Consider the following 13858-nt stretch of genomic DNA (forward strand, 5'->3'; position numbering starts at 1 on the left):
TATTTTATTATATTTAAAAATATTTACTAATAAACAATTCTGCCTATGTTACACTTGCGGTAGATAGCCGGTTCCAAACTAGAATAAAGGAAAAGGGTTGTGTTAGACTTTCGACTGCCAACATAAAAACTTAGTCGAATCTTCATGACATGGAACAAAGACGTTATTGCGCTAAAGCTAGATCGTTGCCCGGAAGTAGCATGCTGTATAGCTCGTGTACAGTGTCAAATGAGTAAGAGTCGCTGCATCGGTGTCCATATATAGTGTTAAATGAGCAAGGATTTCCGCATTTTCGTGAACGGACGGGAGTAAATAAGCTAGTTCACAAAAAAAAGGTAAAGGTAAAGGTCGGAGCGACAGAAAGTTGAGATTTGGGACATAAAACATAGGCACTCTAACAGAAAAATCCACGGAGGTGGTGGATACCATGAAAATGAGGAAGATTAACATCATGTGCCTACAAGAAACAAAATGGGTCGGCGCGAAGAATAGGGAGTTAGATACCTCCGAATTCAAACTTTAGTATACTTGAAAGGTGAAGAAAGGAATGGGATAGGTATTATTGTAGATAAGAAGTGGAAGAAGGATGTCAAGAGAGTAGGTGATTGGATCAGATCATTTCTTTTAAACTTGTGGTGGAAGGAGGTACTTTTCATGTGATTAACGCCTATGCACTGCAAATGGGTTCGGACGAGCAACACAATAAAAGATTTTGGGAGGATCTAGAGAGTTTGGTCCAAAACATACCTTCGAGAGATAATATTTTTTTAGGAGGAGATTTAAATTGCTATGTTGGAAGAGAAGTGACTGAGTATGGAAGTATTCACAGAGGCCATGGTTTTGGGATGGTCAATACCGATAGTAAAATTATTTTAGATTTTTCCTCAACCTTTGACCTTCTCATTGCAAATACATATTTTAAAAAGAGAGATGAACATCTTATAACCTATAGGAGTGGCATGATAAGCTCTCAAATTGACTTCTTCTTATTGAGGAGAGTCTACTGAAACTTTTGCACTAATTGTAAAATTATTTCGGGAGAGAGTTTAACACAATATAGGATGCTTGTCATGAATTTTCAGGTTGAGAAAAGTTGAGGAAAAGACATCATACAAAGAACTCAAGGACGAGGTGGTGGTGGATGAAAGGTGAGGAACAAAAAAGCTTTCTAAGACGGATAGGAAAAGAGAGCAAAGTGGAAAGGGAATGAAAGCGCGAAGGAGATGCGGAAAGAGATAGCAGAAGTTATTAGAAGAACAATAAAAGAAAGTTTTAGTGAATCTAAAGGAATATGACCAAGAGACAAGGAGTCCTAGTGGTGGAATGCAAGTGTACAAGAAAGGATAAAGGCAAAAAGAGAGTGATTTAAAGAGTGGTTTTTGGGCCGAAATGCAGATAATTAGAAAAAATATTAGGCAGCTAAAAAAGAGACAAAAGTGGCTGTAAGTGAAGCAAGAACAAGAGCACATGAGGGTCTCTACCAATCTTTAGACCCGAAGGAAGGAGAAAAATATATATATAAAATTGCAAAAAGTCGTAAAAGATGAGAAGATTAATAAAAGGTGGAAGAGCTACTTCTAGGGATGGCAAAACTCTCCGAGACGCGTGGATCCCTGCGAGAACTATCCCGAATAAGGATCCGATTGTGGAGAATTTTTTTCGTGGGAATGGGGATGGAGGACACAATTTCCTCGAGGCAGGCGTGGGGACTCGAGCGGGGATCGCCGCCCCGTTCCCGTTAATCCCCGAAATTCATAAATTTATTGAATTGCCCTTAATAGTTGAATTATCCTAATCCTCATTTGCATAACCCTTCTTCAATTCAGAGATCCCTAACGCTATTCATACTCCATCCAACCTCTCTGCAGCCACCCCCTCGCCACTCTCTCTTCTCGCCGCATTGTCACACCTCACCGTGCCATCATCCTCACCGTGCCATCATTCTCACTGCGTCGTGCTCTCTATTTGCAGTGTTCCTTTTCGTAACTCTGCCGTCGTGACCATTCTCTTCTCTATTTTCGCGTCTCCCACCTCATCCATTGCTTTGTCCTCTGACTCGCCGTTGCGTCCCCCATTGCGTCATTTCGAAAGAAGTCACCATCTTGTCGTTTAGACTTTTTGCATAAAATCTTGTTGTTTTTGTATAGGATGGATACTTGCAGCTCTATTCATATGGAAATTAATAATTAGGTAGAGCTATCAGATAGATGGGGACTGGGGTCCCGCAGAGAATGGGGCTCTGTGGGGAATAGAGATGGGAGCAATATTCCCCACGGCAGGGAACGGGAGCGGGGATGGGGAGCAAATCTGGGGGGGGGATAGGGAGCAGGGAGGCATCCCCCGTCCCCGCCCTACCCGTTGACATCCCTAGCTACTTCTACGAGTTATTTAATGAATGATAGAAGACTCTTCCAAGTCTTGGTCAGTTATGCACGAGGGAAGAAGATCAAAACTTCGGCTATTATCGAAGGATTCGAGACTTCGAGGTAAAAGAGGCTCTAAAGCGGATGAAAAATGGTAAGATAGTAGGACCCGATAATATTCCAATTGAAGTTTGGAAGGGCCATAGAGAGAAAGGAATCAGTTGGTTAACAAGAATTTTGATGAGCTTTTAAGGTCAAAGAAGATGTCAAATGAGTGGAGAAAGAGCACATTGGTACCTATCTAGAAGAATAAAAGGGATATACAGAGTTGCAGAAATTATAGAGGGATGAAGCTCATGAGCAATATCATAAAGTTATAGGAAAGGATGATAAAATGGAGGCTAAGACAAGAGATATAAGTAACAGAAAACTAATTTGGTTTTATGCTAGGCAGATCCACCACTAAAATTACATACCTGCTAAGAAGGATGATGGAGAGGTATCGTAGTAATAAAAAGGATCTACATATGGTGTTTATTGATTTGGAAAAAGTATACGATAGAGTGTCAAGGGAGGTCTTATCGAAGGTTTTAGAAAGGAAGAGAGTAAGGATCGCATATATTCGTGCAATTAAAAATATGTATGATGTGGCTATAACTAGTGTGAAGATTTAAGGTGGTGTGACAGAGAAATTTTTTATTGGTATAGGATTACACCAGGGATTATCTTTAAGTCCATATGATCTTTTCACATCAGTCTTGGAAGTACTCACAGAGCATATCCAAGAGCCTGTGCCATAGTGCATGCTTTTTGCCAATGATATCGTCCTTATGAGAGAGTCAAATGAAGACCTAAATAAGAAATTGAATTTATGGAGAAAAACTCTAAAAGTGTATAGTCTGCGCATAAGCTGTAGCATGACGGAATATATGGAATGTAAGTTCGGCTGTCGAAGGGAAAACTCTAATATAGATGTGAAGATTGGAGAAAACATCCTACCAAAAGTTAAAAGTTTTAAATATCTTAGATGCATCATACAGGATAATGGAGAGATTGAACATGATGTAAATAATAGGATCCAAACAGGTTGGTCAAAATGGCGGAGTGCGTTTGGTTTTATATGTGACAAAAAAATGCCTTTAAAACTTATAAGTAAATTTAATCGCACTACTATCAGATCGGCTATACTTTATAGTATAGAGTGTTGGGCAGCCAAAAGGGAGCACAAACATAAGTTAAATGTTATAGAGATGATAGATGGATGAGTGGTCATACGCGATTGGATAGAATAAGGAACGAAAATATAAGAGAGAGAGAGTTGGAGTAGCACCTATTATGTAAAAGATGGTAGAATTGCGTCTTAGGTGAGTTGGACATGTGAGAAGAAGACCGACAGTGCATCCAATCAGGAAGGTAGATGAGATGAAAGATGGATAAGGAATGAAAGACAAGGGAAAATCTAAGAAGATCATCCATGAGGTGGTCAAACGAAATTTACATGTAAACGGTTTCTCTATACATATGATACAAGATAAAGTTTAATATGGTCATTTGATTCATATAACCGAACCCACCTAATAGAACAAGATTTTATTGTTGTTGTTGTAATAAACAAAATTTATTAAATTAGATAAATTTTAACTGTTTTTTTTTTTTAATTTTTAACATATATATATATATATTATATATATATTGGCTCAGTTCCAATGCATGTCCCTGTGGCAAAATGGTATGGCGGTATAGAAATGAATCTTGCAACGTGTGAACAAATGTGAGCTTGGATACGGAAAAATAACTAGCTAGATATATATAAATTGTCCCACCAATAATTGATAGATGCAAGTGGACATTAATAACATTGGAGAAGTTTACCATTCATGAACGAACCTAGCTAGTTATACATAGCAAACCTCCTATTCATTATTCTTAATAATTAAAAGAATCAAATATGTGTCTCACCTCAAATTCAGAAAAAGCTAATGAAAGAAACCGGTCAAATGAATAATAATCCGAATCTCAGTTGTATGTACGTAGATAGCTCTCTCCGATCCATATATAATTGCTTATCATCTTATGCATGACTTTGGAGACAAGAGAAACTATATTAAGGAACTTGACTAACACCATATATAGATAGAGATATAAGAATAAAACAAAAACTGAGGCTGATCAAGATAATAAGCATGACATTCACACTAATACTACTGTTCAATTAGGTGTTTAAACAGTTGAATAATGCAGAAAAGCGAAGAAGGTGAAAAGTGAATATTATTTGTTTGTGGAAATTTACGAGAAACAAACAAATCAAGCAAGAGCGTACATGCATGCATGGGTGATGAAACATGAACATTGAATTTCGTAGCACGGTAAGCAAAACCAAATAGAGGGTTTGGCTGTTTTCCATTTATAAACAAACAACATTAGTCACTGTTGTTTCAGAGGCTAAGGAAAATCAAAATGTGTTTGTAAATCAAAATAGGTTAGTGGTTATCCCGCAAAATCCGTTCACGTGCTGATTATTACTGATCTCATGAGTAACATACACCTCTACATACTACGTACATACATATACATATACATATACATACCAGATGGATTCATGATATATATTTAGAAAGAAAGAAGAGAGCATGGCATGCAATGGATGTGGCCATGTCACTGTGCGCAGCATTTCCCACATGATGCATAGCAACACAGTTGACAGTTCCCCTCTTTCGTGCATAATAATTGAACTGTCAATATGAAAAGTCAATGCCACTTTGCCATACATACATTATTCATGTTTCCAAATCTTATACACCAACTTCTTATTGTGTCAACTATATATCAATTGCGCATGTTTACAGACTAAACGATTATTCAAAGTCACCCTGTATCAATTCCCTTTTAAATAATTATTGTTATAAAAACATACATGAATTAATATTATTTAATTTTTAAAAATTAAACATTAATTTAGAGTAAAAAAAAAGAGAGAATAAATTAGAAGAAAAGAAGTGTGATTAAGTAGGCGTTTTCCGTTAAGAAAAGGTGTCGGGGCATGATTGCAGTGGTGACCCATATATTTCATGAGATTGACCAAAAAAAGCAGTGTTTTTGAACAGAGAGAGAGAGAGAGAGTAGTTGGTTTCAATTTCTCGATATTTTGCATGCGGAAGCAATTAAGCCCTCTCCTTTTGCTTGATATATAACGCCGTTACATACCGTCGTTTTCCTATATATACACTACACACTCCCTCCACTTCCTTTAGCTTTGCTTTATTTATTCATTCATTCATTCAACTTTCTCTTTCTTTCTCTCTCTCTCTCTCTGCTTTAATTTGTGTTGGCGTGAAGCAGAAGTCTGGTATTTTAGCTCTCTCTCTTTCTCTGTCTCTGTTGTTGGAGATCCGTAGCTTCATTATAATCATTGTATTGTATGATCTTCTCTGGAAAAGATACATGGGGAAGAAAGAGCAGCAGCAGAAGCAGAGAGACACAGCAAAAGTTGAAGCGGTTCTTGAGCTCATCAGAAAACAAACCCAACTCACTGTTAAGCAGGTACCTATATACCAACCAACTCTAATTTATAAAATCTTCATCGAAATGCATGATTCATTTAACTAATTAATACAGGAGAAGTTCTGCAACTATGCTTGTGTGGAACGCTTTCTCAAACAAAAGGGTGATAATGTCAAACGAGCTGCCAAGCAACTCAAGTCTTGCCTTTCTTGGAGAGACTCCATAGGCACCGGTACATATATATTATTCTCTTCTTTCTGCAAATTACAAAGCTTCTTAACCATTATCATCAACAAATTAAACTAATGGACTCTTTTCTATTGTTTGAAATTTTAATATCTGTTTCCTTGAATTAAGGCTTAAAAGTAAAATGCAGGGCCATTTCTCCCAATCATTAAAGTCACCCTCTTCTTCCATACCCATCTCTTTCTTTTTCAACTTATTCATTGATTTAGTTTTTCCCTTTTTTTTTTCTGTGGCTTTTCTATTGGAAACAGAGAATTTGATAGCAGATGAATTCTCAGCTGAACTGGCTGATGGTTTGGCTTATGTGGCTGGCCATGACGACCAATCCAGGCCAGTTATGGTAATTGATTTCAGCACCGTTGTTGGTTCGGTTCGGTTAGGTTCTTTGATTTTTCTGAGTTAATGACTTGAGTTGGTATAACAGATTTTTCGGATAAAGCAAGACTACCAAAAGATACATTCTCAAAAATGGTAAGACACGAGACTTCCAAAAAACCAAGAAAAATGAGGCTCTTTTGATGAGTTAGTTTCTAACACGATTTGTTTTGAAATTTTGAAGGCTTACTCGATTGTTGGTGTTCACAATAGAGGTAGCCATTTCGGTGATGCCTAAAAACGCAGAACAATTTGTGATTTTGTTGGATGCAAGTAAGTCCAGCCAGAAATAACATATAATTGAACTAAATAATAGTATCCGGAGTGAGGATCTAGGGTCCTATTATATATCGGGAATTGCACTAATATTCTGTCTCACAATTGGTTCTCCTGAAATGTAATTAAGATTTGTCAAGTAAAAGAGTTAGTAGTTGATGGATGGTTGCGCAGGCTTTTACAGGTCCGCATCTGCTTTTATGAACTTGCTGCTGGCAGCGCTGAAAATAGTGGGCGACTACTACCCAGGCAGACTCTATAAAGCATTTGTCATAGACCCTCCTTCTCTCTTTGCTTACATCTGGAAGGTAACTAACATTCGTATCACCATTTTTCCAATTTCAAAATATATAATCTTCATGCATTATGCTTTATGCTTTATGCATACTCCTCTATTGTGTTTGACCATTTACGATCAATGTCAATGGACCACCATCCTGCTCTGTTTTTAAGGATTCCCCACACCCAATCCAAATCCACATGTCTTCCTTTTCAAACCCAATTAATAATTGAAATAGTATCCTTTTTTCAACATGACAAACATTTATTGTATGATTCCTGTGATTGCGGGTGCAGGGTGTTCGTGCCTTCGTGGAGCTATCAGCAGCGACCACGGTGGTATCATCGTTGGATTACGAAGAGTCGCTGGAATACAACGACTTCGCAGCATATCACCCGCGAGCCTCGTCCCTCCGATTCGACCATTCCACGATCCAATCAACGGCCAAGGTTGGCTCATGCTCCTCCTCGCGCTTCGCCTTCACCGTCTCCCAATCATTTGACTCGCTCAAGCCGTGGTACCTCAGCATGGCAGACACGTCAGCATCCAAAGTTGGGCCCACCAGCCCATCTCCTATGATGGGCCAGGCCCGCATCTCCCCACTCAATGCTCGCTCCTTCTCATTTGCATCTCCAGCTTCCAGGACGCCACGTGGCGACGCCACCATCAATGCCGCCAGGCTCGCCAGGAAGTCGCTGTTCCCGTCGACGCCTCTGCCGCAGCGCGTGACGCCGAGAGATCCGAGCGTGAAGGCGGCGATGCCACGAACTCCGCGGGCGTCGTTTCTGCAGTCGCCGGCGACGTTCTTCCGGAGAGAGGGACACGTGAGCAGAGGAGAGAAGTGCCGGGAATCGTTCGTGGCTTACTTGAAGTTCTACCGTAGACCCTACGACGAGATGGTGTACAGGTCAAAGATGCGACCCCCACTGGGTGGACTCATCTCCATCGTCTCTCCTCACATCAGGCGCCGCCACGTGTCACTCTCTCAACGATACTGACCTCAATCAAACAGAGTTTCACATCGTTGCTCTCTTCTTTTTCTTTTTTCTTTCGCGAAAGTAAAAAAGTATATAGTGTATTTCGATGAATTGAATTAGTAGCTAATAATTCATTAATTAAATTTGCGCAATTCCATGTGTGCGTACGTGTGTGTGTTCTTCTTCATGCATTGCATTCAATTAAATGAAACGACCAAGTGCTTAGTGGAGTGTGAAATAGTAATTAAGAGTTGGTGTGTGTATGCCTGGGAAGAAGGTAACGTGGTCGAAACGCCGAACCCTCCCTGCTTTGGAAATCTTACGGTGGGAAATGCAAGTACAACTAAGTAGGTTAAGATAATTACCGAATCGTTGAAAATGAGCAGCGTTGATGTTTGTAAATAATTTTAAATTGATGCTTTATTTGGTGTTGTGATAACGAGGGTTATTGTATTTAGAATCGTTGGAGGAGTTATTCGTTGAACAATCCAACAAAAGCAAAGAACAAATTTGAAAACTTTGATATTGTATCGTTGTGGTTGTTTTATGTTACTCGTCGACTCACACGGGAGTTGGTACTTGGTTGGAATATGTGTCTGGTTTTGCTGTCTGAGAAGTCAAAGAGAAAGAGGGTGAGGTAACTTGGAACTTCTTCGTGACTTCGTATTATTGAGAAGTGGGAAATCGCAGTGTGCAAGGAAATTTTGATGCACTTGTCGTATAGCAATCAAGGCTTGCGTTACTCCAACTGGGACTAGATTATAGTATTAGAACACTCGCCTATTCTGAGAAGGCCTTTGCAGGTTTGCTCAATAGCGCTCATCAATATGGACAAATCCTATTTTAGTCCCATTATCGGAACTTGGATTATGATGTTTTTTGCTTATGGATTTCCAAGTGATAAGTGTTTTTTTTTCCCTTTGCTTTTTTCAGAGTACGAAGTGGTGATGACTTGGAAACTGATAATAGATAAGGTGAAAGAGAAACTCAGTCTGTGGAAAGCAAAGGTTCTAAACAAAGCGGGTAAGTTTGTTCTCATCAAATCAGCGATAAATAGCCTACTGATATATTACCTTAGTCTGTACAAAATGCCAAAGGCGGTTGCGGATAAGATAATTGCATTGCAAAGGAGATTTATGTGGTGTAAGGGGATAGTAATAATGGTATCCCGTTAGTTAAGAGGGAGTTGATTCAGGCACCGAAAAAGGCTGGGGGCTTGGGGATTGGGGATGCAATACTTCGAAACACAGCGCTCTTGTTTAAGTGGTGGTGGCAGTTTTCAAAAGAGGATTGCTCCTTGTGGAAGAAGATTGTATGCTCGTGTAACAACCTGAACCCTGGTGTCATGCTAGTAAATTAGTAGCTACCGATTAAAGGAGGGTCCTAGAAAGACATCTGTCAATTAAACATAAAAGAGCATAGGATAAAAAATAAAGTGCTTACTGGCCTGGCGATGGAGGTAAGGAATGGAAGGAGCACCCTGTTTTGGGAAGATAATTGGCTGCAAGGTGGGTCTCTGAAAGTGACTTTTCCAATACTCTTTTCTGTTTCAAACCAACAAGGATATATGATAGGGGATTGTGGATTTTGGGACAGACTCGAGTGGATATAGAATTTCCAGTGAAAAAGATAGTTGTTCCAATGGGAGTTGGAACTTGTCCACCAGTTTCATGAGAGGCTAAGGCCAGTAAAGTTGTCAGATGGTAAAGAGGATAATATGGTGTGAAGGTTTAATAGTAAAAGGGTATTTTCTACCAAATCTGTTATGCAGGTCCTACAATCGAAAACTCTGTCAGATGAGATAACGAGTTACAGTTTTACAAGTTCAGTCTGGAGAGGAGTGGTACCTCCTAGAATTGAGCTTTTTGGATGATTTGTACTTGTTGGTAGAGTTAATACCAAGGAGAGGTTGAGTAGGCTAGGTGTTATTATGCCCAGTGATAATATTTGTGTATTTTGTAAGAAGGAGATAGAATCGGTCAAGCATTTATTTCTTCTATGTGAACTAACATGGCAGATGTGGTGTAGTTGGTTGAGATATTTTGGTGTAGTTTGGGCTATTCCTGGTACCATAAGAAAACTGTTTGAGAGTTGGACTGATAGACATAAGCAAAAACAAGAACAGAAGAGATGACTGACTGGGTTCTTTGCAGTGATTTAGAACATTTGGGTGGAACGTAATGCTAGGATCTTCAATAATAAGGAAGCAGGTGTTGAGTTCGTAATAAGGAGGACGTTTCTGAGCTACAAAAAATGGACGGATAGTGATTCTTTTGATTATTGATGGCAATGTTAAAAATGACAAAAATTTTATGTATTTCTATGTAATACTTATTGTTTGGTTCGTTTGTTCTACTTTACTGTGTTGAGTTTCCTTTGTTTTAAAAAAAAAAAAAAGCTATGAGAGTTCTAGATTATATATATGTAGTGCTAATAAGAACCATATGAGAAAGTGTTCCTGCTAAAATTATGTAGTCCAAACAGTAAGTAGAGGAAAAGATCGTCCAATCAAATAACTAAGTTAAAGGTCTCGAGTGCTCTACTGCTAAAATTCAGATTGGAGAATGCTGCGTCTAGCTTTTTTGTAAGAGTAGTCCACCAGAGACATCGGTAGCTTTGAAACCATTCTATATTAAAAATATAAATTACTATACTTAGTTAAAACTTACTCATTTGTTTAACAATAGAAAATATTATATATACATAAAAAATTAATCATCATATATTTTGTATTTTAATATATACACAAATAACTGATTACTGACTAATTTGTTTGGCCGATTAATTAAGGAGTTCAGAGAAGGATAAAGGAACTTGGATGAAAACTCAGCACATCACAACAGGGACTAAGACAAGGATGGCGTGTGGTCACTAAACCATGCAACTTAATTTGTATTTACATACACAACTAGGTGATCCTTATTTCCAAAGGAACCAGTCCAGAACTAAAGGCTTATATATGACACGTATTATGGGGATTATTGTTGATTTTATTTACATAACTTTTCAAGTACCAACCACATACACTATGGAGTTACATAACTTGTATCGCCTGAAACACATGAAAACAACGCAGCTAAAATGGTACAAGGATGTTTATCATTTTATGCCTTCTTCTGGATAGTAACCAAATCCAATGTAGCACCGTAGTTTCTATTCAGGGCCTCAGCACACCAACCATGTCCATCTTCCACTGTAGGCATCCTCACTTCCATAACAGGAATTGCAGGCTGGCGTGATCCAGGCATCACAACACCGGCTAAAACTCGCAGCACATTCGCCGCATCAATGTCCATGCACACATTGATTTCAGGCACTCCTTTCGGCGCAGCCGGTATTCCCATTATCTTGAAATACCCCAACAAGTGATTTTCTTCTGCCTTATTCCCCTCACCTTCATACACAAGAATCAATGCCTCAGTTTGATTGTCATGAACAGTAGTGAAAACAAGCTCCTTCCTTGCAGGCATTGTAGTATTCCTGGGGATTACAGGGACAAAATTGTTTCCATCAGCTCGAATTCCGATTGCCAGAGGTGTGGCCTGAATGGTTAACAAGTCTAAGTTCCCAAAGGGATCATTGATGCCTGAAGCAACCGCTCCTTCCACCGCTGCACCACAAACTGCAGCTTCCAAAGGATTCATATCTTTGTAAAGTTCCTTTACCTTACAGATGTTAGTAACAAGATTCTTCACCCTTGGGATATAAGAACATCCACCAACTATGATCACATCATTTACATCCTCAACTTCTACTCTTGCATCCTGCAAACACTGAATAATTAAGCTTTCGCACTTCTCGAACACGCTCCTATTTACTTCCTCAAACTCCTCCCTATCAACAACCTTGTTTATCTTCACCCCATTTCCCAAGTCTACATCAACCTGGACATTGTTGTCGGAGGAAAGCCGGTGAATTGCGTCCTGGGTTGCAACCCGAAGCAATGCCATTGATTCAATTTCTTTGACCCCGTGACTCTTGAATATGTTTTCAGAATCAGGCAAGAGATGACGCATCATATTTTGAAGCAAGTCTTCTCCACCAATTGTACTTCCAGCCAAGGCTTTTATCTGAGAAACTCCTCCAGCAGTAGCTGTCACAGCAACATCACAATAACCAGCACCCATGTTGAAAATGAGAGCAATTTTCTCACTTCCACTGCCCATATTCTCATGAGAAGCCTGCTGTTGGTGCTGCGCATATAGCAAAGCCACGGCTGTCGGTTCGGGCATCAGCCTGAGCACATGAAGGCCAGCCATTGCGCAAGCACGCTCGATGCGCGTAAGCTGAAATCGACTGAATGAAACAGGAATTGTAAGAACCACATTCCTTATTGGCCTTTTCACCTGAGCTTCAGCCAGTGCTCTTAGTTCCACCAGAAATATTGCCAGCACTTCTTCCGGAGTGGTGGATCTCCACATATCGTTCACCAATGCAGCAATAAACGGGCGAACACCAATGTCCAATGTCTGCACCAGAAATGGGAGATTCTTGCTTGCATGGACAACAGGGTCAGTGTCAACTCTGCCGATCAAGCGTTTCATGTTAAAAACTGTGGCTCCGGACAACAACTCACCCTCGTGGGAGAGTTGACTGCTGACTCCACCGGAAGGGATGTCATCTTTGAAGGTTACATATGATCTCATAATCTTCTGGTTCCTTGTGTTCTTCAAAAGCTCCACTCGGGAACCATTCCACACTGCAATACTGCATTGTGATGTGCCAATGTCAATTCCAATTGCTATTTCGGGTAAAGTATATGTTCTTTCCTCTCCGGTGGTCTCGCTGTCGGATGCGACGGTATATGCAGGTTCTGCCATCCTGCAATTAACAATGTTGATGGAGTTAGCAGACAAATTTACATAACTAACAACACTCTATGTCTCTATGACACCCTGCACTTTCTGCAGCTATCATCAATTTGATTGCATCTAAAGTTGAGCACTCCCAGTCATTCAATTAACTTGATCGATCCTTAGGGAGGAAACAACACAGAGCTATCACTATTCGTTGACATTTACTTGTGTAATTATTGACTATGTTAGCAGAGATCACTAGTTATTAGACACGAATAACTCGCCATTCTTGAGAACAATTACGGACCCGAGTTTAGTTGAATCAAGTGAAAACAAAGGCACATAGCATGCACCATGGAAATTAAATGTTGCATATGGATTTTATTAACGCAGGTCATTATCTAATTTGCTTTGTTTTGGAGCTCAGTGCCTTACATAGAAGAAAAATGAAAAGAAAACGAAAATGTACTAGAACTGGAGCCGTGAATGATAACAAATAAGAATAAGGAGTAGAGAGTACCTTGATTCAGAAAAATGATGAGAGGGAGTAGGGAGGTGAATGAAGCCAATGAAGCCAACCTGAAGCTGAGTGAAGAGAAGTATGTGTCCCAAAAAGAATTAAGCAAATGCGAGAAAGAACCAGAAGCTGCGAGAAATGGTGTCATGGCCAACACAGGTGCTCCACTTCTAGACCTTACTGGAACACTCAAGTTTCCAGTTTTGGTGCTTTATGCCATTATTATTCAAATTATTTTTAAATTCCCCTAAAATTTTTATTTATTTTGGGCTTTGTTTATCCTAAACAAAGAAGCCCATCAACACGGTAAGTAGTAATCAGGCCAGAAGCCCAGAAGTTTCCAGATAACGTGGCAACTGGCAGCTACGCAAATTTGGTGTTTCATGGTTCTGGATACTTGTCTTTCATCTCCCCAAGTAACTAACAAAACAAAGAATAACAGCGGGTTTCGACTTTCAAGTTTCAACCGCACTTCTAAGTAACACACTAATATGAATTTTTTGTTTAATTAAAATAAAACAAAAGAA

At 39.4% G+C, this 13858-nt stretch overlaps 3 protein-coding genes across 3 annotated transcripts in view; 1 reads left to right on the forward strand and 2 right to left on the reverse strand.

Moving 5' to 3' along the window:
- Positions 1–2543, reverse strand: part of LOC107643248 — an 11601-nt gene extending 9058 nt beyond the window's left edge. Inside the window, exon 1 of the mRNA XM_016346843.2 lies at positions 2533–2543. The gene's annotated coding sequence lies outside the window, so the exon portion shown is untranslated. The remainder of the gene's footprint in view (positions 1–2532) is intronic.
- LOC107643250 lies at positions 5575–8166 on the forward strand. The gene is made up of 8 exons (XM_021123290.1): positions 5575–5709; positions 5801–5903; positions 5979–6096; positions 6362–6450; positions 6535–6581; positions 6670–6758; positions 6936–7069; positions 7338–8166. The coding sequence occupies exons 2-8, from the start codon at positions 5805–5807 to the stop codon at positions 8037–8039; spliced, it is 1278 nt and encodes a 425-aa protein (XP_020978949.1). The 5' UTR covers positions 5575–5709; positions 5801–5804; the 3' UTR covers positions 8040–8166.
- LOC107643252 (heat shock 70 kDa protein 8) lies at positions 10866–13541 on the reverse strand. Its single transcript, XM_016346846.2, has 2 exons — positions 13335–13541; positions 10866–12839 (listed from the first exon to the last, which is right to left on the reverse strand). Exon 2 carries the CDS (start codon positions 12836–12838, stop codon positions 11123–11125), a length of 1716 nt encoding a protein of 571 aa, XP_016202332.1. The 5' UTR covers position 12839; positions 13335–13541; the 3' UTR covers positions 10866–11122.

The sequence above is a fragment of the Arachis ipaensis genome, chromosome B05 (assembly GCF_000816755.2).
Source record: "Arachis ipaensis cultivar K30076 chromosome B05, Araip1.1, whole genome shotgun sequence".
Lineage (NCBI taxonomy): Eukaryota > Viridiplantae > Streptophyta > Magnoliopsida > Fabales > Fabaceae > Arachis > Arachis ipaensis.

Coding starts and splice junctions, on each gene's coding strand:
- LOC107643250 (XM_021123290.1), top strand. CDS start 5,805: ATGGGGAAGAAAGAGCAGCAGCAGAAGCAGAGAGACACAGCAAAAGTT. Junction 6,097..6,361: donor GAGAGACTCCATAGGCACCG/GTACATATATAT, acceptor TATTGGAAACAG/AGAATTTGATAGCAGATGAA. Junction 6,759..6,935: donor TGTGATTTTGTTGGATGCAA/GTAAGTCCAGCC, acceptor ATGGTTGCGCAG/GCTTTTACAGGTCCGCATCT.
- LOC107643252 (XM_016346846.2), bottom strand. CDS start 12,838: ATGGCAGAACCTGCATATACCGTCGCATCCGACAGCGAGACCACCGGA.